The sequence below is a fragment of the Agelaius tricolor genome, unplaced genomic scaffold (genome assembly GCF_023055355.1).
Source record: "Agelaius tricolor isolate 1412-34295 unplaced genomic scaffold, bAgeTri1.0.p SCAF_2, whole genome shotgun sequence".
NCBI lineage: Eukaryota > Metazoa > Chordata > Aves > Passeriformes > Icteridae > Agelaius > Agelaius tricolor.
In genome coordinates, this window is record NW_027269262.1 from 53,806,242 (window position 1) to 53,829,511 (window position 23,270).

Sequence of the window (23,270 nt, forward strand, 5' to 3'; positions counted from 1 at the left end):
TCTCCAATTAAAGCAGTGGTCATTAACTTTCCCATAAACAGGTGAGGCACTGAGAGTGACAGGGCTGGGCTTGTTTTGTATGCTCCCTAATTTTGGAACTGCCCAAGTATTTTTATTCATAACTGACTGGCCTTTTGGGTGGTGTTTCATTGAGCTAAATGCAGCTAATCTACTCAATTGTAAAAGTGAATATGAAATGGGCCAGCTTACACAGTGTATATAGTCAGTGATGCAAGAAAATGACTAAACTAACATCTATGTTTCCCTATCAAAATAAAATTTATTCCCTGGCCATTTCTCAACCTCCTTTTGCTCCTCTTCACAAGTTAGTCACACAAACTCCCCAGTTATATTGAGAAAGCTACTACCACAGTTAAAAAAGGAAAGAAAAAAAGTAATACATTGGATCAAACCCCTCCCATAGAAAAACAAGCAGCATTAGAAAAAGCACTTCCTGGAACTCAACAGGCAGACAGAACCTAAGCTAACCCAAGAATGCAATTTTACCGGTTTGTAATGATATCATCCCAGATGTTCATAGGATCCATTTTAGCATCTGGATATCTGCTTGTCCAAGTTCTGAGAAGTCTCTTAAGGGAAGCCTCTGAAGCTAAGTTACCTAGAAATCAATTGAGAACATTTTAAATGCATCTGAAGCCAAACAGCATGAAAACAAGGCTAAACAAAATATAGTCTAATAGTCAAACCAGGAAACTGCCATTAAGTAACCCACTGGCATTTCTGGGCTTGCACTAAAAATGCTACTTAGTGATCATCATATCATTTTTGTTTATTGCTGAAGCACAGGGGGTTCTGTAAGGACATCTGTGTCAACTGCCACTGGAGATCACCACCAGGTAGTTTCCTTTCCATATATGAACATGCTGGAACCTAGTGGCACTGTTAACTAAATATCTAATTTGTTTTATGCACACAAATGTGTACTTCAGGCCTATGTCAGTAGGTGCAACTTATATACCGCATAGATTTTTTCGTCTCTGCTAACTGCTATTTACTGACAAAAGTTACTCCAATAAAAAAACTTAGCTTAAAACTTTAAATGACACTTTCAAAAGAGATGCTTAACTCTTATCACCAGAGTTATGCAAATTAAACTTTGCAATAGAACACAAAGTTATGTTCAGTCCTATCTTACAAAACTGTAATAGGTCTTACTGTCAAGAAGACAGTAAGAAGTAATTCCAGACTTATGCTTCAAACAGCAGTCCAGAAATTCAAAGTTCAGGAAACCACAATTACTGAATACAAAAGGAAAATTGCTTGAGAACAAAAAAAAAAAAAACAACCAAAAAACTTTACTTCTTTTGGTCATAAAATTGATGAAATCCTGTATTTCTGTCAAAGCTTGTACAGACTGCAGTTTGGTCATTCGACTTTGATATAACAAGGAATCAATACTGGAGTAGCTCTGAAAAGAAAGGGAGAGAATCAAAGACAGAATTTAAAGCATGGTTCTGTTCAGTGCTATACAAATTATTGATCTGATCCTTTTGTATGTTTTGTATGTTTAGAACCCAACCTCTTACAAGTAATTTAAGAGCTGATAATCAGAGAGCAACTCTGCTTTGGACAAGCACAGAGGCATATTCTAGCTGCAATTCCTATCCTAGGTTTGAGCAAAGTCCCACAGTCTAATCAAAACTCAGTAATGGATAGAATTTGTAACTTCCCAATGCAACACTCTTTGCAAGCTTGTTCTGGGGACAGGAAGCCCCTGAAAAGATGAACAAAATAAAATTTTTATTGTCTGCACAAACAATTACTCTGAAAAATGTATAAAAGATAAGATCAGCAAAACAGAACAAACTAAAACAGAAGCATGCACTCCATTGGCTCATTCACCTTTCATCATTGCAAGCAGTGAATTTAAAAGAAGTTTTGTCACCTGACATGGAAGTCACTGAGTGTTTCTCTTGAGAGTAATATCTAGCAGCAGTAATAGCAACAGCAGTTTTATTGTTCCAGTTTACACAAAAAAAAAAAACCAGAGATGGAAGACATTATTACCTGCATGAAGATCTGCATGCCATTGCTAATGTAATATTTGGCTCTGTCAAAATCATCTTGCAGGATGTACAGGAGACTAAGTTCTTGGCTGTAGTGCATTTCTATAATGGCTTTCTTCTGTTCTGTCTTCATTGCCTCATCAATAAAGGTTAGCAAAGTCTGGTCATTCTCCCCACTGAGCAGTAACTTCAACTTACTGCGTATTATATAGGGCAGATATGTCTCCTACAAAGTGAGAACACAGTCTTTATTTCTTGGAATGGAATAACAGATGATCAATTTTTTTGTTACCAGTGGCAAATCAAATAAATAAAAAAAAATTTTGAATTTTTTAAAAGATATTTTCACTTTCGACAAATTCCTATTTGCTAACAAATCAAAGCAGTCTTTTCCTACAGCTCAAGAAGTTGTTAGTAAACTTTACCAGTTTCAAAATCCATGCTTTGGTAACTCTTAAAATAGGAAAAAAATATAAGTGAGAAAAGCAACAAAAAAGACTTGCAAAAGGAAGGAGACAATAAAGCTGGTCCTATGGGATCTGCCACAGACTTGAGGTAAAAATTAAACATCAAAATGAACAAGCAGAAGTAATTGTTTCAATTTTTAAAATATGACTCTCCACTCATTTCCATAATAAAGTAACCCAAATAATGCAGTTGATTTTCACCCATAATCTCAATACTGTAGGGCATCCCTACAGAGATAAAAATGGTGCAGTACCAATGAAATAATTTCTAAAAACCTGAAAAAATGGATCATTCCATGTTTTGCTTAGGTCTGGAGGTTTTCCACTATCAATATTAACAGTAGCACAATACTCCAGAGACTTCCACATTGTGAGGTGGTCATAGCATTCCAGAGATGCAAGTTCCCAGAAGTCCTTCTCTGCTACTGTTGGCTCTCCATCTTGCCAGTCTTCTTGGGAGAGTGCCTAGGGAATGAATTTGAAGGGAGAATAGTGCCAGATTCCAGCCAAGAACCTGTTTCAATTCTAAGTCATGGGCAACTTAACTGTAATTAATTCTCATAAAAATATCTATCCATTTACCAGAGTGCGACAGCAACATTAAATGCAGAAAATTCAAGCTTGGCAGTGTTTATACATAAATTAATTTCAGGTAGCTATCTTCAGAAAACCTACATTTTCAAAGAGTGAACATTTTAAAAGAAGGTTTGAGATCTGTCTTTATTTTTACCCACTGCAACTCATGCCATGAACACATGCAATTTGCTCTCTCAGGGATGCAGTGTGCCCATTTGTTTTTATTTGTCTGCCCAGATAATTGCACTTTTTTCTAATTTGATTAGTTTTAAGTCATGAGAGAATTACAAAATAAAAATATCTTGCTGTAATTTTACCTTATCATAATATTGAGCTGCTTCAGCATAATCATTCCTTGCTTCTGCCAACAAAGCTTTCTGTGTAATTTCCTTAGTCCCAATCTTACCACTGAAAATACCACGAAGGGCATCATAATCCCCAAGGGATCTGTAGAGCCTAGTAAAATTGAAAAGAGAAATCTTTTAAATAGCTCAGCAGATGTATATCAATGCAAACAGAGGCTATCTAAAAAAAAAAAAAATTCAATTAGCAGTAATATTATCAGCTTGAAATAGTAAATTTCTAGGAAGTATTTCTTATGTAAGATCAGAAATACACACTTAACTACATAAACTTCATCCTGTAGGGTAATAGCTGAACTAGGGAAACTCCTGCAGTTGAAAAGCTATGAACAAGACTTTTTTCAGCAGTCTGACAGCATCATGAGAGTGCACATTTTTAAAATTTAATTGCGCTCACTGACAGTATTAACTGAGAAAAAAATTAAAAGCATATCTAATTCTAAAAGACAGAAAGACTAAAAAAGAAATCCCACAAGCCATAAAAGCAGAGTTCTTCACAGGGCAAACCTAAGTGGGAGTAAATTGTCTCAAACAAGAATTTACTTAGCAAGTTCAATCCATCTGATCACATCTGGGGGCAGCTCTGTCCTCCCACGCATCCTTTTGGACGGGGGCTCCTCCACAGGGGACAGAGCCATCAGGGCACGCTCCAGGAGAAGGATGCCCATGGGCTGCTGCAAACTTGCAAGGCAGCTGGTGCTCACATTGGCTGAGTCCAGTTCCAGTAGCTCTCTGTGCTGGTAACTCATTTCCTGTAGAATAAAACAACAGGTGTCTAACTTGGTGTAAAACTATACAGATTTGGTATCCTTTTTGCTTACAGTGCAAGCTGTAAAATGAAATAAGCCATTAGGCCTCCAGAAGTTCCCAACCCAGGGAAAACTGGAATCTTTTCCTTCTGTGCTGTTGCTCTTTGTACAGAGAACAGTACAGAGTAACCCCATACACTTTGGCTCCAAGACATGGGACAACTCTGGACAGAATCACAAGGAAAGTGGGGGAGAGGTAGATGGACACATTGACAGCCTGAACTTTTCTTTCTGTTTGTTGGCAGGATTTTGCCTGCTACACAGCAGCTGTGCTTCACTTAGCCTGTTCAGTGGTGCATTCCTGCATAAGCCAAAGGCACGATTTACAGATTTACCAAGAAGTCTTCTCTGAGCTGGAGGCTTTCTATCCACACACTCAGCCAGTTTTAGCACATCACAACTTCCTGTTAGACCCCTCTGGTACTCTACTGTCTAACCCTACCTGATTTAAAGACATAACAATATTTCTCTTTATCATATTTAACATTAGTCCAACTACAGAATAATCTCTTCTTCAGGGATAAACATTCTTGTTTAGTTGAAGCTTTTTTTTTTAAATACTTAAATCACTATTTTAAATACAGATAAATAAATCAAGAAGAAAAAAATTCACAACATGGAAGAGGTGCAGTATAGCTTTCATTACAAGAAACAGCACCACATTTTAGAGTAAAAATTAAAATCAGATTCTTGCAACATGGCACGTTCAAGGATACAATGTGAAAAGAAACACTGTTTGGAAATTGCAACAGGAGACTGAGAACAACCAAGTTACACTTCTTTGATAAATGACAACCACCACAAAAACTTCAGAAGAGGCATCTGGCATTAGCGAACTCATGACACAATTTGTAGAGTTGGGACTCAAAAAACCCACAGCCTCTTGCAGCTTCCTGAGTTACAGACCAGTCAGATCCCAGTGAGGGGTTGTATTTCAACTACTACATGTATTTCAGCTACTATTAAGGCAATTTCAATTAGCTGCACACATGCCCCAGACACATTCCTTGACTGCCAGCTTTTAGGGGTTACATCAGGAACACAGTGACAACTGCACAAAAATCTAAAACCTTAAGAACAACTTTGCTAAGGTAAGACCAAAAGCCCTTTCTCATACCACAGGAAAAAAGGTAAGAACTGTGCAAATATAAGGGTATATGCCAAGAATGAATATCCTCCCAAACTTACAATTTACAGACATCATCCCACATCAAAGGAGGTATCTTTCTATTTAGTGCATTTTGGTGACTATTTGATCACTTATCTTCTCAAAGCAGAGGAAATGTCCCCTGCTCCATATGCAATGAGCACTGTCTACTTACACCATATGTTCAAAGATTAGGGAGAATGGCATCCAAGCTGGCCTGGCAGCTAAAATATTTCTAAGGCAATTATAAGTTCTTCAGAGGCCAAGCATCTCTTTGGAGGCTATGTAGACTTTTGTCATGGAGTTAACTCTTTTAGTATTTCAGTTGGTCCTTAATCTGCCCTGAAGTGAATCCCAGAGCTTCATAGTCAATTTTAACATTATATGTATAGACAAAACCAGCTCTTTTAACCCTCCAAGTTACTCTCCTGATGGGACGTGAACCTGTAGAAGATTAAGAAGTCAAACAACCAGAAGGAAACAGCAGTAAAACAGGAAGCCTTTCTGAAACCAGCCAGTATTTATTATGCTCTTGGTATACAGGAAAGAGAAGCTGTACTTCCAAAAGGCCAAGCCACTAGGACCCACATGTGTGAGTCAAAAATGAAAGCCCTGACGCTGCTGTGCTCTTGCTCACACTCCCCCAGGCTGCTCTCTTGATCAATGTGAACTCAATTCCCTACTGGGAAAAAACTTCCTCTCAGTGCTTGCAGGCTGTTTGGACTTCATGATATTGTACTTTTGTTATTGATGAGGATGGCAAGAAGATGCTCTTATTGCTCTTACAAAGTCTGTATTTTTGATGAAATTGAATTTACCTACTTCTTGAGTCTCCATTTTATGTCTATTCAGAAAAAAAAAAAAGTAGCCTAATGCAACAGTGTTACTAGCAGGGTCTAGACAGCATAATTCAACACAAATAATATCATCAAGATGGAACCAACAAATGCAATGTCAAGAGGGAATATTAACAGATAGCTATTGTGAGATGCTGGCTCAAAAAATACCAAGACAGACCAGAAAAATCCCCATAGTATTTGACCTTTTATGCAGCTGCACAGAAAAAAAGTAAACAAGAAATTACATTTTTTCAGATGTGTAATTACAAGTACTAAGAAGCAAGGTTTCTCTCTGTTTACAAAGCTAGTTCAAACTAGATGGTTCTCTTGTATTTGGAAGGATACCTACTGTCACAAAGTATTTAAATTTCCATAACAAAAAAGAAACCATCAGCTGCCGCTGAAAAAAGGATTCCTTTGAGAGCCAGGAATCACAACATCAATACAGTTGATAAGAATCATTAAATACAGTGACAGTGGGTATTTAACAGGTGCTAGGACAAGGTTTTTTTATCTCTCTGAAAACTGGGTTAAAAGACTGGGTTAAAATTCACAACCTATTCCAGGTCAGTATATTCTCATAACAGAAAAGCTCGTGTTTCCTCTCCACTGAAACAACTGTGGTGCACCCACTCATCCTCTGGTGAGCCCTTCCTTCATTACTGAAAATCCCCAGACTACTACTTCAGGGGACTAATTTGAAAAAAATAAACAAGAGAGACTAACAACAAACGGTCTGACAGCTACTGATATCCTCAAGACATCAAAGAATTCCTCAGTAAGCACTTCCCAGAAACAGGAAGATAAGCACAACACCCACAGAACCCTTTCAATTGTTCTCAATTCCCACTTCAATTGAAATAGCTTTCATTTGTAATCAAACCTCTGCTTGTTACTGATGCAATTAAAACATTAGAAGGTGACTCAAACTCTAGAGATCAGAAATGTAGAAACCTTGAAAAATCAGTTCAGAGGTATGAGCTACCTTGTTCACCTCAAGTGTCACTTGAAATAACCCATTTGGTTAACAATTCTCCTTCCATCTCAGTCTAAACTTCAGTGACAGTATTTGACCTTCACTACCCTGGGTTTATCAGACATTCAGAGACATTATTTCCAGTTACTTCCATGCCATATATCAGGATTTACCTGGATGCACGCAATGAAGGGTGGAAAGTATGACAGGCTCATACTGAGGAAATTATTGAAGTCGTTCAGCAGCTTCTGGACAATGGAGTTTTTCTCAGAAGGGTTTTTAGATTTTTTTACCTCATGAAAAATTCCACTAAACAAGCTGCTGAAAAGTTGCTTGGCAAATGTTGGATCTTTCTGTGAATTAAAATAAAAACAGTAAGGTCACTGAACTTTGCTGTGACACAACAGACTGTTAAATAAAATTAAAAGCTATGACCCACCCTGTACCTAATCCCTAGGCACTCTTTGGGAGTGGACTATTTAAACTGGCACGCATCTTACCTGTGCTGGGAATTACTGTACTACACATTCAAACACTATTTTAATTCTTCTGCTTAAAGAAACTCCAAGGCAATGCAGATTTTCAGGCCACAGTGTCAGTGGAGAGGGTGGAATTTGCAATTTTCACATATTCACAACTCCCAGTTGTGAACCAGAAACCAGACACCAAGTATCATGTTAGGGATACCACAGTCCATGAAGTGAGTTTCAGGAAAAAAGAACACATCAATGTGTGAGGAGACCAAGTCCTAAAAATTGAGGCAGCTAACAGAGGGACAGACTGTCTGTACAGACAGACAGTTTCGTCTGAGATTTACAGGCATTTTTTTTTTTCAATCCAGAAACACATTTGTGTGTGTAACATAATCCTGTGCATCTTGGTCTGTCATGGGTCTGGAATTTGGTCTAACTCTTTATCTAACACTCCACTCGTGAGTGTACTACTTCCATCCTTTACAGAGAGATAAGGGACTATCAAAAGTAATGAACTACAAAGGTAATCAGGAAGACTGTGACTTCCCAAAGACTGTAAAATGGGATTCAGTCTACTGTTCATTTCAGTCTACAGTTTCTACCACTCTCATGTAGGAAAAGGAATATTAGATCAGCTTTACTGAGCAGGCTGAGTCCAGTCACACTAAGTTAATTTGTATTTTTACAAGTCTATTACAGACATATAACAGAAGTGAAATGGCTGTTTTGTTACTGAACAGTGAGATGTCCTTTGCAATAATGTCTGCAGAGACCACCATCTGTTTCTCAAGCAGAGGAACCTGCAGGAAATGGACAACAGCTGATGTATCCAGTCCTCAACTGCTCAGGTGAGGCAAGCAACAAAGTCTCTTTGAGCACTGCACCAGCACAGGGGCAGAAGAAACACTCCCTCAAAAAAGTCTTTAAATGTGTATCACAGTGGTTGACTGCAAAGCTCCAAATGAATTTTCAAAGTGATTGCCTAGCTACAAGACACTTTCCCTGCAGGACCAGAAAACTTCACAAGTGACCTTTGAAAAGCAGACAGACCTGGGCAAGGCCCTGCAGAGGGGCAATGAGACTGCAGTATTCAATCTGGATGTCAGGAAGGTCTCCCACTCGGTAACTTCTGTACAAAGTAACCTGGGCATCATACTTCATCTTCAGCTCAGATTTTATCTCCTGAAATGCATTAATCATGTAAAAAAAGAATTAGGAAATGGCCTCAAGCTGTGCCAGGAGAGGTTTAAATTAGATATTATGAAAAATTTTTCACTGAAGGAGTGGTCAGGCATTGGAATAAGCCTCCCACAGAAGTGGAAGAAATACCATCAGTGGAAGTGTTTAAAAGCTGTTTTAAATCCCCCTGTTTAAAAGACAGGGGATTTCATTGGCTGTATTTTGGACTGCCATACAGAATGCATTAACAGGTTCTCTCTTGTAGGGTGGGAGGAAATGGTACCTTTAGCCTGCAAGTAAACATAAATGGGCTAAAATAGGTGCTTGTGTGGTTCTTCCAGACATAAGTTCTGTTTACACAGTTGTCTGCATCTGCAGAGTATTACAGGAGTGTCTCAATCTGGTAGCTCTCAATCCTGGATTCCTGCTCTTGGGACTAAATGCTATCATTTTTTGACAATAATGTGTGCTATTTTTAGTAACAGGAACGTCTGACAAACTGCTACAGAGCTTAAAACCACTTAGATTTATTGCAGGTACATAACACAATCAGAAAACCCACAAAGTAGTAAGTTTCTGGCCTTGAGAAACACTCAGCAAATGATTATTACTGACATTCTTCAGGTTAAAAGTTCAAACCAGTTCTGGGTAGTCCATCAGCTGGACCACATTTTTGAGTTCACCTTCAGACACTGGATAATGTTCTCCAACAATTTCTGCAGTGTATTGTAGCTCTAAGGCTCCTAGTTTCCAGAATGACAACTGTAAAGGGTTTCCCAATGACTGTTAGGGTCTCCCATCACATAAAATCGTTTATTGCATTTTAAGTGGTAGACTGGAAGTGTTATCATCCATCTCTTTTCTCACCCATGCTAAGTAACAACATTTAGCTTTAGGGCCATAAATAGCATTATTTCCAAATTAAACCTTCGAAAGCTTTTAAAGTAGCAACCAGTACCTTATACCTACCCTTTCTTCACAAAGTTACTGCAAGAGATGGAGTACAAGATTGCAAATGCATCGAGACTTGAAGTTCTAAACCCATTTGGATTGACTAACCTTTTCTCTTTTCTGTTCAGCCAGACTTTTTCTGGCATAAATCAGACTGAGTTTGTCTTGGTCCTTCAAGAAACGTCTCCGCAGTCTTAGAATTTCTGCTCTTTCTTCTATACCTAAGGAACATATGACCATGTCCACAGCTCTTCCTTTCAGATTTAAGGCAAAAGCACCATATAAAAACAAACATCATCTTTGTATTTACTAGCAAGTAAATACAAGGCCTTTCAACAAGCTAGCCAATGACAAAAAATTAAGTTGCTCTTAGGAGAAGAGATATTAAGCATTTATATAGAGACTTTAGGTGCAAGGATGAGGTCTAAAGATCAAAGTATTGTACAGGGAAAGACCCTAAAACTCATGAACAAATATGCCCCATGTGCCAGATTTATTTTAAGCTCTCAAAGGCATGTATGGCATTTGCACTATATTCCAGAAAGTATATAACTCCTTAAATATAGGGGTGCTAAAAGACATTAAAATATTGTTTAGTAAGGATATTGTACTGTATTGTTTAAGTACAATTACAGAACTGCCACTGGATCAATTCCTGCTCAGGACAGTCATGGGGAAAGGCCACTTAACTGACTGTCAGCTCAGTCCACTTCCTAGAAAAGAAGAGTGAGCAAACAAAAACATACCACTGTAGCTGGTACTCTCCAAGGGTAGAAGAGCAGGGACTACCTAGAAGGTAGACTGACCTCTCTGTTTCCATAGCTCTGCCCTGAAACTGCCCTGTTTCAGGGCAGTTATGACTAATAGACTGAATAGAACTGCAGTCTATTAGTCATAACTGCCCTGAAACACCTCTGAGGTACGGAAAAGGTTGATCTTTATAGCTCTATGCATGAACTTCTCATGTCATCCTTTTGGTCAATATTTTAATGGCAGTGTAGACAAGGGTTAAAGAGGGAGAAGGATCCTAAGTCACTTCAGAGCAGTACTGATATTTTTCACTTATTTACTGGGTGGAAGAAGGAGCATTCTCAGAAAAACAAGAACTTCTAATGACAGATTGTAAAATGTTGGAGATCATGTCAGCACAGCTGAAATGTTTTAGAAAATATGTTTAAAGAGATCTCTTCTTTAAAGGGTTAAATTTAAAACAGAAGGGTCAGAACTGTCTGATATTCATGCTGTGATCCTCTTAGGGAGAGGTAGGAATGCAGAGATCACACTGACTGGTTTCTCATCTAGCCAGTTCTTTCAATGAAGAAACATATTATTTTACAATTCCTAGCACAGTCCTAGCTTTTTGTCACATGTTATGTAACATCACACACTCCTGGAAAAAAAAATCTCTCAAGCTGAACCTCAATTGGGCTGTCTCAAAGACAATGGACTGCCAGCCAAATAACTGACAAGGATGGTTTATAAAAGAGTACTAATTGCATGGAAATTGCACAGTAAGGCTTACAGACCTTTAGTTTTGCTGTCCACTTCATCTCCAGGCAAGCCCAACCTTTTTTTCCCAAAATCTGGCCCCACTGGTTTGAAGGTTGCTTGTTTAAATTTTTCACTCCTTTTGCTAACCAACAGCATGGATGAAGACAAGGATTCAGAGGATGAAGGAACTGCATACTCTGCCAATGTGTCAATGCTACTTCCAGTTAGCCAATTAAAAGAACTTCTACCACCTGTAACAAGAAATTGCCAAAAAGCTCTAACATACTCAGATATAAACAAAGTGAAAACATTTCTGAGGCAGGTATTTTTTCTCTCCCAAAAATATAATTTCCTAGTGTTTAAGGGCAGAACAGATTTCAAGCTGCTAGGTAAGACAGTGTTTCTTTTACATTCGGCAGAACATAAAATATGTATGAGAATAATAAAAAAGTGATTTTTTTTTCTCATACCACAGACAAAAAAAAAAAAGCCCTGGAAAACAAAATACTAAACATTTTTACACTTTTATATTAAAAAGTTATATGCAACAGAAATTACATCACTCCTACAGCAAAAAAGAACATTTCAGAAAACACTAGTCTGGACTTACCGCCATGCTGTGTAGGTGTAAATTCATATTGCCTTTGGGTAGCCCTCACTTGCCCATGGACTGACCCAGAAGGAGAAAGGGATCTTTCCTGTGACAAATTCCTGTGGGTACTTGGAGAAGCCTGAGTCTCCACAAACATTGGTGTGAGCACAGTGCTTCGGTAACGCCAGCTGGAGTCAACTACAAAGTCCTATCAACAAAGAAAGATTTTAAGTAGAACAATAAAGATGGAGGATTTCTGCATTTCTTCATTGAGCAGGATGGCAGAAATTACAGTCCAGAAATCAAAACACCCTCCCAGGTATAGGGGCAAGATTTGACTATATATAAAAGTAAGCCCAACAAACCACAAACATGTAGAAGCTCTCCACAGCTCAGTAAAAAAAGCTCATTAACTTAGACTGGTCAGCTGAGGACTGATTTACAGCTCTTGCACCAGTACTCCTGTTTCTTGACAGTATTTCTCCAGTTGATGCTGCTTCTCTCTGCTACCCTCTTTTTTAGCATTTCAGTACTCTACAAATCAGCTATTCCTGGTATATTATTTTAATCAAATAAACATTTTTTAAAAGAAAGTACAATTATTGCCCCCACAAAATCATTAACCTTCTGATACTGTGCACAACTCATAACTGCTGCACCTGTTAACTTTGGAGCACAAAACACTTTGAAAAATCTCCTTCATTATGCCATTCTTTAAGTCATAATTACATTAAAGAGCAGAATTTGTCACATAGTTGCGAACAGGACAACACAGTACAATTCACCTGAAATTTGCATTCAGACAGTGGATGCTCAAATATTTTTCTGGAATAATCTGGGCTCTTGCTAGTCATTTCAAGCAGAAAATTTGTGATTAGACTCAAGTAATGTGTTTCAATCTTGGTGGAATAGAAAGAACTTAACAATGACAGCATACGGTCAAGAGTATTTGTGGGCAGCCTTGTCTCATGACTCCAAAAATTCCTAACAATTAACCTGTAAAAGCAAAGAATAAAGTTATTCTTGGTCATTTTCAAACAGAACCACCCCCTGCCACCAACTTCTAAAAAAGCCAAGTAAAAAAGGGAAAAAAAACCCAAACCCACCAGCAAAAAACTTCTAAACAATAAGCTGTTAAGGCCTTAAACTAACACTTTCATGACAGTAATCTTCCATTGAATTACACTGAATCCCTCATTCATCTACCATGTTCTGTGCCTCATGTAAAAGGTTTACTCTGAAAAAATTATTTCTGTCAAGTTTTTTCCTTTTGAGAAGTGCTATGGATGGAGAAGCAGCAAGATGTCCTCTTTCATCTTTTGCTTCATCAAAAGAATTTCTAAAAATCCAACATTTAATCTACTGTTGTGTGCTTGTGTATATCAGGTCCTCCTTGTTCAAAAACTCCAGAACATTAATGCAGAATTAGGTTTAACATCATGAAACAACCTCACCGCAGCTTAGAAATTCATTCAAGTGCTTCACTTAGACTTGGTGTAACACCATGGGACAAAATTTTATAAATTAACTTATTTGAAGAAAAGGAAATGGTATTATCTCAGTGTTAGTCTTTTATATAGAAATACTTAAAAAAAACCTCTAAGGTTGTCTTTTGCTATAAACAAAGTAAGAGAAATGGAGGGATTTTTATTTCAGACAGTTATCACAACACTCTTTACTCACTGCAGTTCAGCATTTTCATCAATCAGTCCTTGAAGCAGTATTTCTTTTGCCACTTTGAGTATCTCCCGAGAATCATCATCTGCTTGACTTTCTGGATCACTGATGGTGGGAGAAAAATATGCCTTAATGACTTGTCTCAAATAATCCACAGCAAAATAAGAAGATGAGGATGGTGGGACAAAAAGGAGGAATATACCCTCTGATAAAAATCTCAACTTGGCATAAGAACATGAGTTTTTCCTTGCCAAAAATGCCTTATATCTCCACTACTAAAAAAAAAAAAATTATCTAATAAGCTAATGTTAGGTATTTATTATGAAGTTTGCAAGGTTGAATCTGAAAAAACAGGCAGGGAATGCTTTTCACAAGTGATGCTGGAGTAAAGATTGACTGTACTTTTTCTTCGCAATAAATGTCCATTGAAAGAGTTATCTTGGGAAAATGCACATAAAACACAACTAAGTTAGATAATTCAACAGCAACCCACTTGTCAAACTGAGTATGTCTGTTCCCTATTTTAAGGGGTCAAACAGAAAGACCATCTTTATACTACCAGATCTAAGTGATCCAGATCATGCCCATGTGCCTTAATGTATCCTCTACCCAAAAGCAAATTTCTTTAATTAGTTACAAATTCCAGCAACAAGAAAAAAAGCTGGAGCATCAAAGTTAAGACCTCTTATGCCATTCTGCTGTGGTGATGCAAAATCCTAGTTTTGATCCAAGTATTTATCCGTTATTGGAAGGGATAAATTTGTCACCAAAGGTCAGAGCCAGTTAGGCAAATCACAGTCTCTATTCTTCTGACAACTGGAAAAATCCCTCACCAAGAGACATGAAATTGGAAGATCATTACAAACACTTCCACTCTGCCTGTGACAAACCACTGAAAGACAACACCTGCAGTGAACACATACCTGTAATTATCATAAATCCACATCAGGATATCATACATGCGCTGTCGACATATTACAGAAGGGTGAGAAATGAACCCTGTTACTGCAGGAAGAAGCTCTTTAAGTTCCAGTGGTTTTAATTTTGACAGCATCTTGTGTACTATATCCAAACAAACCCTTTGTCTTTCATCATCCCTGAAAGAAGAGAGGAAAAATAAAAGCTCAGTTACATTGCTTTTTCTCATCACTGCTACATACAGAACCAGAAGATCAATTTATGTTTTAACAATATTTGGTTTTGCATAAAGGGTTTTAGGTAAATACTTTGGCACTCAGTCTAAGAGTAAGAATATAAATAAACGAATACAAACTACAGAAATTGACATTCTACTGGTATTTCACCCTAAGGCTATTTTAGAGGTGTTTGTTCATTTTTCACAATGAGCTGACTATTTTAAGTCCTACATTACATTAGCTCAAATTTGGGGAACAATGACCAAAAAGTGAAGGTGATTATAAATGCTTCTGAATGTAAAAGTGTTGTGGGCAGCATAGAAAATGTTATCAAGAAACTTGAAATACCATCATAATCACACGACTACTTACCTATGATTCATGATCTGGATAAAGTCTTTACTCCTTAACTGCAAGTGGAGATCAGGAACTTCCTCAGCCCGGCACATTATTACTTCCAGACAATAGGTTTTCATCACACCATGAAGTTTGGGTATCAAAAAGAATACTGCATTCATAAACCTTAACATAACCAGAAGTCCACAAAGAAAAGCAAGTTATTCTCTATTATTCCTCTAGATTTACAGTCAATATACCACATAAATCATGACATACCTGTCAGCGAGAGGTGGAAAATTCTTAACAACTTTATTCAAGCATTGAATAAACTTATCATGTTGCGTGTTCTGATGATGCTTCAGTTGTTTTACAACACAATCATAAACTGGATCTTCAAGTATCTGAAAATGAGAAAGACAGTAAGACCAGGATACCCATGAAAATCATAACCACCTTAATGAAACATGGTTTTAGGCCTATACTGTTTGATTCTCGTGCATTTCACTAGGCAAGAGCCAGACAACTCATCTCAACCTTAATGGTGTTTCATGGGTCCTGTACAGCTCTGCCTGGCTAAAACATATGACCGCTACTTAAAAATATATTTGTGAGCTTCCTTTCATTGGTTTGGAACACCTTAATTGTGTAGTAGAAATTGCTTAGTGTGCTTATATAAACAGCTCCTCATTCAGTATAGAAGGATTCCAATTAATGAATGCAAAAAAATTAGACATTTTGAGTAAAAAGGTGAAAAACAACCAGCAACCTGTAACTAACATCAAAGGAATAAGAGTTGTTCAGGGTAAAACTTACACCATCTTTGCTCATTTATTCAAAATACTGCTTATAATGGAACATGAAAGACTGAGAAAGACTTAACGAAGCTTTATGAAATATGCTCTACAAACTGTGACAGAACAACCAGAATGCAATTAAGTGGGGAAAGAAGCAAGGATAAGAACGAAGAATAACCTACAAGGTCTGGCTAATACTCCACTTAGCCAACAACTTGGTATTTTTGTTTCCAATAGCAGTTACAGAATTATATTTAGGGGGGACATATGACCCTGTCTGCATTTTGTCCTCTTTTTCTCTTACACAACCCAACAAACCTTTGTCATTAGATTAAGCATCTTTGAGTGTACATTGCTGTCTCCTGTATTTGGAACCTGTCCACGACATTTTTTTTGCATGAATTTACCTAATTTCCCTTTGAACCTGCTGATCTGCTTAGCCCTAGCACCTCTTCTGGCACCAAACTCCAGAAGTTCCAAAACTATTGTGTAGAGAATTACTTCTAGCATATGTCTCAAATTGACTTCTGTGATCAAGCACAATCCCTCAGTTCTAGCACTGTAGGATTTGGTGAGTAACAGTTTTGCACTCACCTTATCCACTACCTTCAAAATAACTGGTCTCAGATACAGTTATTCAAAAGGTAGTTCCAAACCTCCCAACCTGCTTTTCTTTTCCTCTTAAAAACCCCCAACTTTAAAACATACTGTGCTAGTGTTGCTGGCTGGCCAAAGCTGAACAAAGCCTCAGAAAGAGATCATTCACTGTCAGCTCCAAAAGAGCAAGGCAAAAACTCTGCACTTAGTCTGCCATCAAATTCTTTTCCTGTTGAGTTAGTAGTTTGAATTTTTAGTTATTCTGTTGGATAAAGACTGCTGAGTTTTAAATACATTAATTTTTGGATCTGAATCGAGTAGTCATATAAAAGATAAACATAAAATTAAGACAGGAAAGGTCAAACACAAAATACAGTTCACTTACATTTTCTCTCTCAGCAATGTATTGAAGAGCAAGTCCCAAGACTTCTGCTGCAGCTGCATAAACTTCTCTATACTTTAGTAAGCCCATGTTGCTGGTCAAAGCTTGAAAATACCTAGCACAAAAGATACACCTGCAGTAAGCTACTAATCCAGCAAACAAATTTAAACTGAAGCAAAAAATTCATATGAGCTGCTCACAGTCATAGTGACTGCTTTCCGAAGAGCTGAATACAGTATAACATGCATTTTCCACTTGCAGTGTCTCAAATCTCTGCTTTAGCAATTCCTGACTCTATGAACTTCCACAAAACTGCAACTCTGGCACCCACTGTAAAAAAGCATACAACCTTATACTTTCCAAAATAAATGTGGTCTGCAATTTGTAGGTAGGAAAGTATTATTTTATATATATATGGCAAATATTATTTGCCAGATGATAGCAAAGGATTCCAAAGAATAAGCTCCCACACCTCCTGTTGACAAATTAAACTTGCTCTCTTTGGCTTAAGATTTTTTCATTCACAAAAAACTGCATTTCTCACCTGGCACGATCTATTTCACACTTTGGGTCAAAGGGTGGCAAATTGTTAGCAAGAACAATTCCCAGCAGCTGAATTCCCACTGAATTATCCTTTGTATCAGGGTCTCCACTAGAAAACTTTTGAAATATTAAGCTGTTGGATAAAACCACAAAAGCAATGATATAAATGAAAAGCAATGATATACATGAAAACTTCAAAACAGAGACACCATAAATCATTCACTGTCTTTGTATACAGGGATGTATATGCACACATACAGCCCATCAAAGGGATATTGTCAGAAAGCAATAGTAGATATTTAGCTTCAATGAAGAAGTCTTTGCAAAGAAACCCACACCAAAACAACTGAAAAGAGACTGTAAGCCCACACAAATGCTTGTTCACAAGCATGGCAGATGGCACAAGTCTTAATAAGACTGCACCAATATTCAGTGATAACATTCAAAACCTCAAATAAAAAATGTCTTTTCAGAGATTACTCCTGCTTTTGTTGCTGCTGCTATAATCCTTTGTGTGTTTTCCCATCTCTCTTTCCTTGTTGTTTTTCAAATTAATTTACAATCTTTAGAGAGTTTGGTTCTGAAGTTCTGCTGTTCACTGTAGGGACAAAAAGTTAACTATTGCAGCTGAATTTACCTAATTTACCATCCCATGCCCTTTCATACAATTCACTTATATTTTTGATATATTGATAAAGGAAAGCAATTGTCCAAGTGTTTACCTGTAAGGTATGGAGAGACAGTTCTTCCAACACTCTATAACTGTCTTAATGATTTCCAGATTGTGCCTGAACACAGCTCTTTTTGGGTGAAATGCATTCTTCATCAAGAATTCAAGCAATCTGTTAGCCAAAATCTCATCCTTAATATTCCCCTACAAAAACCAGGACCAAAAATAAGCACAGTGACTCTGAGAAGACATATCTTGTTTTATGAAAGCAAGTAAGTAAACAATTTATGTTTGAAGTTAATATGCAAAAGAATTGTAAAATGTAAAAGTGGACTGATGTATAAAATTATTTAAGAGCATAAAAACAAATTCAGTCATTCTTTACCAAACAGTCACAATAACAATAAAAAGTATTTTCATAGTTCCTTACTTTGGGAGTGGCTACACTTGTCCAGGAAAGGATTGTAGCTACTATTTCCACTACCATGTAATGAATCCCTTCCCCTCCATTATTTCCAGAAACAACAAGCTGCAGCAATGGACCAAGCCAGTGCTTCGCATAAGGCCGGAATACCTGCGGGCAATCAAAGACAAAGTACAAATTACCCAACTATTTAGCAACCTGTTGTTCAATGAACATTAGTGATAAGACTGCTAAACCAACCTCTTTAGGACTTTCCTCAAACCCTGAGGGAACAACCATAAACATCTTAAAATAAAAAGTATCCATAACTACATTTCTCACTTTTGCTCAGAAGCCTTTAACCACAGAAAGTGAATTATTTCACTAGAGCACAGACAGTATGGCTCTCCCTTAGAGTATCTGTCTGTAAAGGATTTGAAAGAGTATGTTATTCCATTCCAGTATACCCTTCCATTTCAGACAGCTTTACTAAGAAAGTAGCATTAAACAAATATAAAGGTTATTGAATTAATGCTGAAATTTAGCATTTTTGGATTTGGAATATTCCAGACAGAACCATTATACTTTAAAATCATTGTATCAAGTAGGTAGAGAATGTTTTTCCCCAAGAATGAGAGTTAGAAAATGTTGCTTCTCAAACAAACACGTTATTCTATCTTACTATCTTTCTGCAACAAGAACATCATTTAGCTCAAAGTGTTTCTATAAGATTAATCTGTGCCCACTAATAAAACACTGTATTTGCTCTTGTGAAGATGGAAAGTATAATCAACCCCACCTCTTACCTAGTATCAATGAATACGCTACTTGTGTTTCCAGAAGAGACATACTGTGGACACCCTCTTCTTATAGAATATGGGAGAAAAAGTATTGATAATGCATTGAAAATACTTGCACAATCTGGAATTTTAGGCCATAAATGCACTCCCTTTTATCACAGCAAACTACTCAATTTGAATGCCCCAAAGGTCTCAATATATTTTACCCTGGAAGTGTTACACATTTGATATTATGAACAAAAATTACTCACATCCTCAGTATTAACAATAAGTTTTGCTATGAAGAGGCGGATATTTAATGGTACTGATGGGTTTCCTAATTTGCCATGAAGAAATTTCATCCAAAGAGGAAGATCTACTGGAACTGTCCCCTGAAATTTAGAAGAGATGAGCAAAAATCAAATCACTTCTTGCACCCAACAGGCTTACCAACCCAAAAACCCCCAAGCTCAAGCCACACATGTTTCTGTATAATATCGCCAAGAAAATAAATAAATGAAGGGAATCAATCATGACTCTCTTTTCTTGGTAGCATTAATAGAAAAATGCCAACTTTTTAGTTAATACTGGCCTCCTCCACTTTGGGTGTGATCTGGTTCCTCTCCATATGTTTAATCAGAGAGGTCATAGAAGCCATACATTCATGTTGGTTGAATTCATCCATTTCCAGTTCCATCTCATCATTTAAAACCTTGTATTCTGTGGGCTCCTGAAAAAAAAAAAAGAAAGGTGTTACTATGGTTAATAACAACACTGTGTTTTCTTTTAAATCCCAATCATGCCATGAGTCATTCCGATCTTATCTCTGCTTAGATTTGACTATACACTCGGTGTGTGCAACTGGGAATACATCAAATGTGTTGTTCAAACAGACACCTCCCAAATGCATGCACCAGATCTGCACATTCTTTACTTTTTGTGCCAACAGATGCCACCTTTATGTTACTCTGACTTTATTACCTGCCAGGACAGGTGTGGCAAATGCTGAAAGCAAGAGGAGTTAAACTGAATCTGAAAGAAATTATCTCATTTCATAGCTCAAAGAATATACAAACACCTAAATTTTTGTGGATGTGTTGTTTCACACTGACCAGCATCTGCAGCAGCTCTCTTTTGCTAGACAGAGTAAATCACAAAAGAAAATTGTTTAGGTAGAAATTACAACAAAGTAGAAGTGTACTTCCTATCTTGCTTAATTACCCTGCAGCTCAAACACCCCCTTGCTTCAAAACATGGAAACAGTTATCTTCACCAATGTTAACAGTTATTTTGACAGATTGTCTTCAGTGTCTATGATACTTTTACAAACTTTCTATTTCATAGCAAATATCTACTCTATCAGCATTGCTGCTGGTGAGACATATTTTGATTGCAGAAGGAACACAACCTCAAGACTTTGCTGAAAGAACAGTATTTAGTATCTCCCAAGAGCAACAGTTGCTCACAAGAGCAACAAGGTGCCACAACAACAGAAAAAGAAAAATAATTGTTTGATTATTTATTCTATCCAATTGATACAGCCAGTTCTGTCACAGACCAAACAAAGAGGTAAATGAGGAAACCAAATGCCTAACAGCAAAACATAACCATCAGAGGATGTACCTGAGTGCAGTACAAACCATCTTTTTACAACTCAGGCTGGACTTCACTCACACTTTTTTAAGTCCCCTCCCTCATCTTCTGGAGGAACCCATTCTCAGTCAGGTAGAACAAACACAGAAGACTAGAAATTTCTCTTTCTCAACCCCAGTAAATGTATGCAATTCCTCCAAAGCATAAAACTTTTCTTTCTCACAGCACATAAGTCACTAAATTACCTTTCTCCTGAAACGAGTGCTGTTAGCTGTAACGTCTTGGGAGCTGTAAGAAAAACCTTGGACTCCAGTAGAAAAATCAAATTGACTCATTTCCTCACTCAAACTGCTATCCATCATGTATGATGAAGAAGCTAAATACTTGGGTTCATCTAGAGAGGAAAGAAGAACAGTCCATTAATCAAAGTAAATATTTTGATTACAAAGAAACAAGCCTTTACTGCCCACTAAAACTTGAGGGTAGGTAGGAATTGACTGTTAGATTAAATACATTGAACACTTTTATTTGTTCCTGCTACTATAGAAGCCAGTGAAGAATACATCAAGAAACACTATATGGCAGGTAAGAAAGCATTTTTTTCATCATCATAAATGACTTTCATACCTTGGCTGGTATTCCCTGCATCCCTGGCTTCCTTCCTAATAGCAATGTACCTCTTCTTCCTTTCCAGAGGAACCTAAACAGCAAGAAATAAAGTTCTAATTACTTAATTTTTAAAAAATAGTTAATTAATTTTAAAAAAATTACCGATTATTTACACTTTTTATTTACAGAGATACCAAAAAATTATTAAAACCATTTGACATGAATGGAAATGTCATGTTGTAAATGATTATTATTAATGCTACAGAGAAACAACTGAAATTTTTTATTCCAACAGCCATTCACTATCAAAGTAAGTACACTAAGAAGTATGTTAAAAGTTATGTGCATTATAGGTCTGTTCTACATTTCAGGTCTGGATTTCTCTCAGAAAAACATATTTTAAATAATGAGAGGAGTACTACATTTTTTGTATCCTCTTTCTCCATAAGTGAGAATTGACCTGGTGTTCAGTACCTACACTGTTAAAGTCATCTCCTTTTCTTAGTTAGAAACACTAAAGGGCAGAAATTTCACTCACCTCAATTTCAACAGGAAATGTATACTCACGCTTCAGGTCTATCAAATTTTCAAAAATCAGCAAGTTCTACAAAAAGCATGTTTTGAAATAGCAAAATTATAATGCTGCACACAATAACAATTGCTTTGAATGTATTTTCTTTCTTCTTTAAAAAAATCCAACAGATCATTGTACAGCATAGAAAGTGTGGCTTGTTTTCTCTTCTACATCAGTACTCTAAAAAGAATTTTGCTACTTAACTACTCAAGAATTCACATCACAGAATGTGCTCTGTAAAAAGGTCTCCCTTATTCAAGTATATTCTAAGCACTGGAGAAGTTAAACAATAGGGGCTTTTTTTTCCTATTTTAGAAAATTGATTGGGAGTGGAAGGAAAACAGCATCACTACTTCACCCATTCCCAAACAGCTGGTAAAACTTTCATCAGCTACCACTCCTTCTATTGCCTCACTGGGTAGTTTGTTAGTATAATTGCACATCATTCAGGTTTCATTCTTTGATTTATTGCCATCAGGTGAAATCACTTTGTGTCTGATGCTCTGGAAGCCTTCTAACAGCAACAAAAGCTTCTCACCTTTTCTGATTTTTCTGAAAAAAGAAAGCCTTGATAAAATTTACTTTCAGTGAAGACACAGCTGATGACAGCAATAGCACAGTTATATGCTGCACAGTGATACTGTCTCCTCTTCTCCAGCAGCTGACTCTCTCCTGCCATGTTTTCTGTAAATGCATCATAGCATGACCTTAAACACAAACAGGCAAGAAAACACCATCAGAAATCTTTCATTAAGCAGTACAAGAAGGGTTCCAATCAGAGACCAAGAGAATTTCAAGGAAGCAATATGCAATTAAACCACCTCAGACTTGTTCAAGTATCCTGCAGGTAGATGGAACCAAAATGGAACCATTCAGCAATGACAAAGAAAACCTCCCCAAGTATTTAGACAGGAGTCCTTAATGTCAGAAATGTGATGACAGGTTATGTTCAGATAAGATGAATTTTTATTTTGATGTATAAATACACTTCTCTCATGGTCCTTTGCCAAAAAAATTATGACTGGACATGCATGCTAAGGTATTTTATGGATTAGCTGAAGAAAATAGTTGAGATGTGATTTTTAAAGGTCTTTGGCACAAAGCCAGTTATAGATCTGCAAATCATAGCCAAGAAATTATTTGAAGTCCTCATAGGACATAGTATTGTAAAACAAAAATCAAAACAAAACAAACAGCAATTCAGGCATCTTATTTTTTTCTCTGAATATTAAACAAACCAAACAATACGAGTTAACATATATATTCAGTATTTCTCTTTTGTCCC

The 23,270-nt window shown here is 37.0% G+C and overlaps 1 protein-coding gene across 2 annotated transcripts in view; it reads right to left on the bottom strand.

Moving 5' to 3' along the window:
- PRKDC (protein kinase, DNA-activated, catalytic subunit) overlaps nt 1-23,270 on the bottom strand; it is an 82,897-nt gene that overhangs the window by 21,169 nt on the left and 38,458 nt on the right. For both annotated transcript variants that reach the window (XM_071419185.1, XM_071419177.1), the window contains exons 43-68: nt 22,524-22,692; nt 21,950-22,015; nt 21,430-21,502; nt 21,048-21,196; nt 19,802-19,939; nt 19,482-19,601; nt 18,458-18,601; nt 18,080-18,231; nt 17,359-17,490; nt 16,818-16,929; nt 15,318-15,442; nt 15,075-15,224; nt 14,490-14,663; nt 13,573-13,671; nt 12,675-12,885; nt 11,908-12,097; nt 11,333-11,548; nt 9,915-10,027; nt 8,727-8,858; nt 7,377-7,556; nt 3,976-4,184; nt 3,388-3,526; nt 2,771-2,959; nt 2,029-2,253; nt 1,321-1,429; nt 508-619 (exon numbers count right to left, since the gene is read on the bottom strand). In XM_071419185.1, the coding sequence (XP_071275286.1) occupies nt 508-619; nt 1,321-1,429; nt 2,029-2,253; nt 2,771-2,959; nt 3,388-3,526; nt 3,976-4,184; nt 7,377-7,556; nt 8,727-8,858; nt 9,915-10,027; nt 11,333-11,548; nt 11,908-12,097; nt 12,675-12,885; nt 13,573-13,671; nt 14,490-14,663; nt 15,075-15,224; nt 15,318-15,442; nt 16,818-16,929; nt 17,359-17,490; nt 18,080-18,231; nt 18,458-18,601; nt 19,482-19,601; nt 19,802-19,939; nt 21,048-21,196; nt 21,430-21,502; nt 21,950-22,015; nt 22,524-22,692 (3,828 nt within the window). The remainder of the gene's footprint in view (nt 1-507; nt 620-1,320; nt 1,430-2,028; nt 2,254-2,770; nt 2,960-3,387; nt 3,527-3,975; nt 4,185-7,376; nt 7,557-8,726; nt 8,859-9,914; nt 10,028-11,332; nt 11,549-11,907; nt 12,098-12,674; nt 12,886-13,572; nt 13,672-14,489; nt 14,664-15,074; nt 15,225-15,317; nt 15,443-16,817; nt 16,930-17,358; nt 17,491-18,079; nt 18,232-18,457; nt 18,602-19,481; nt 19,602-19,801; nt 19,940-21,047; nt 21,197-21,429; nt 21,503-21,949; nt 22,016-22,523; nt 22,693-23,270) is intronic.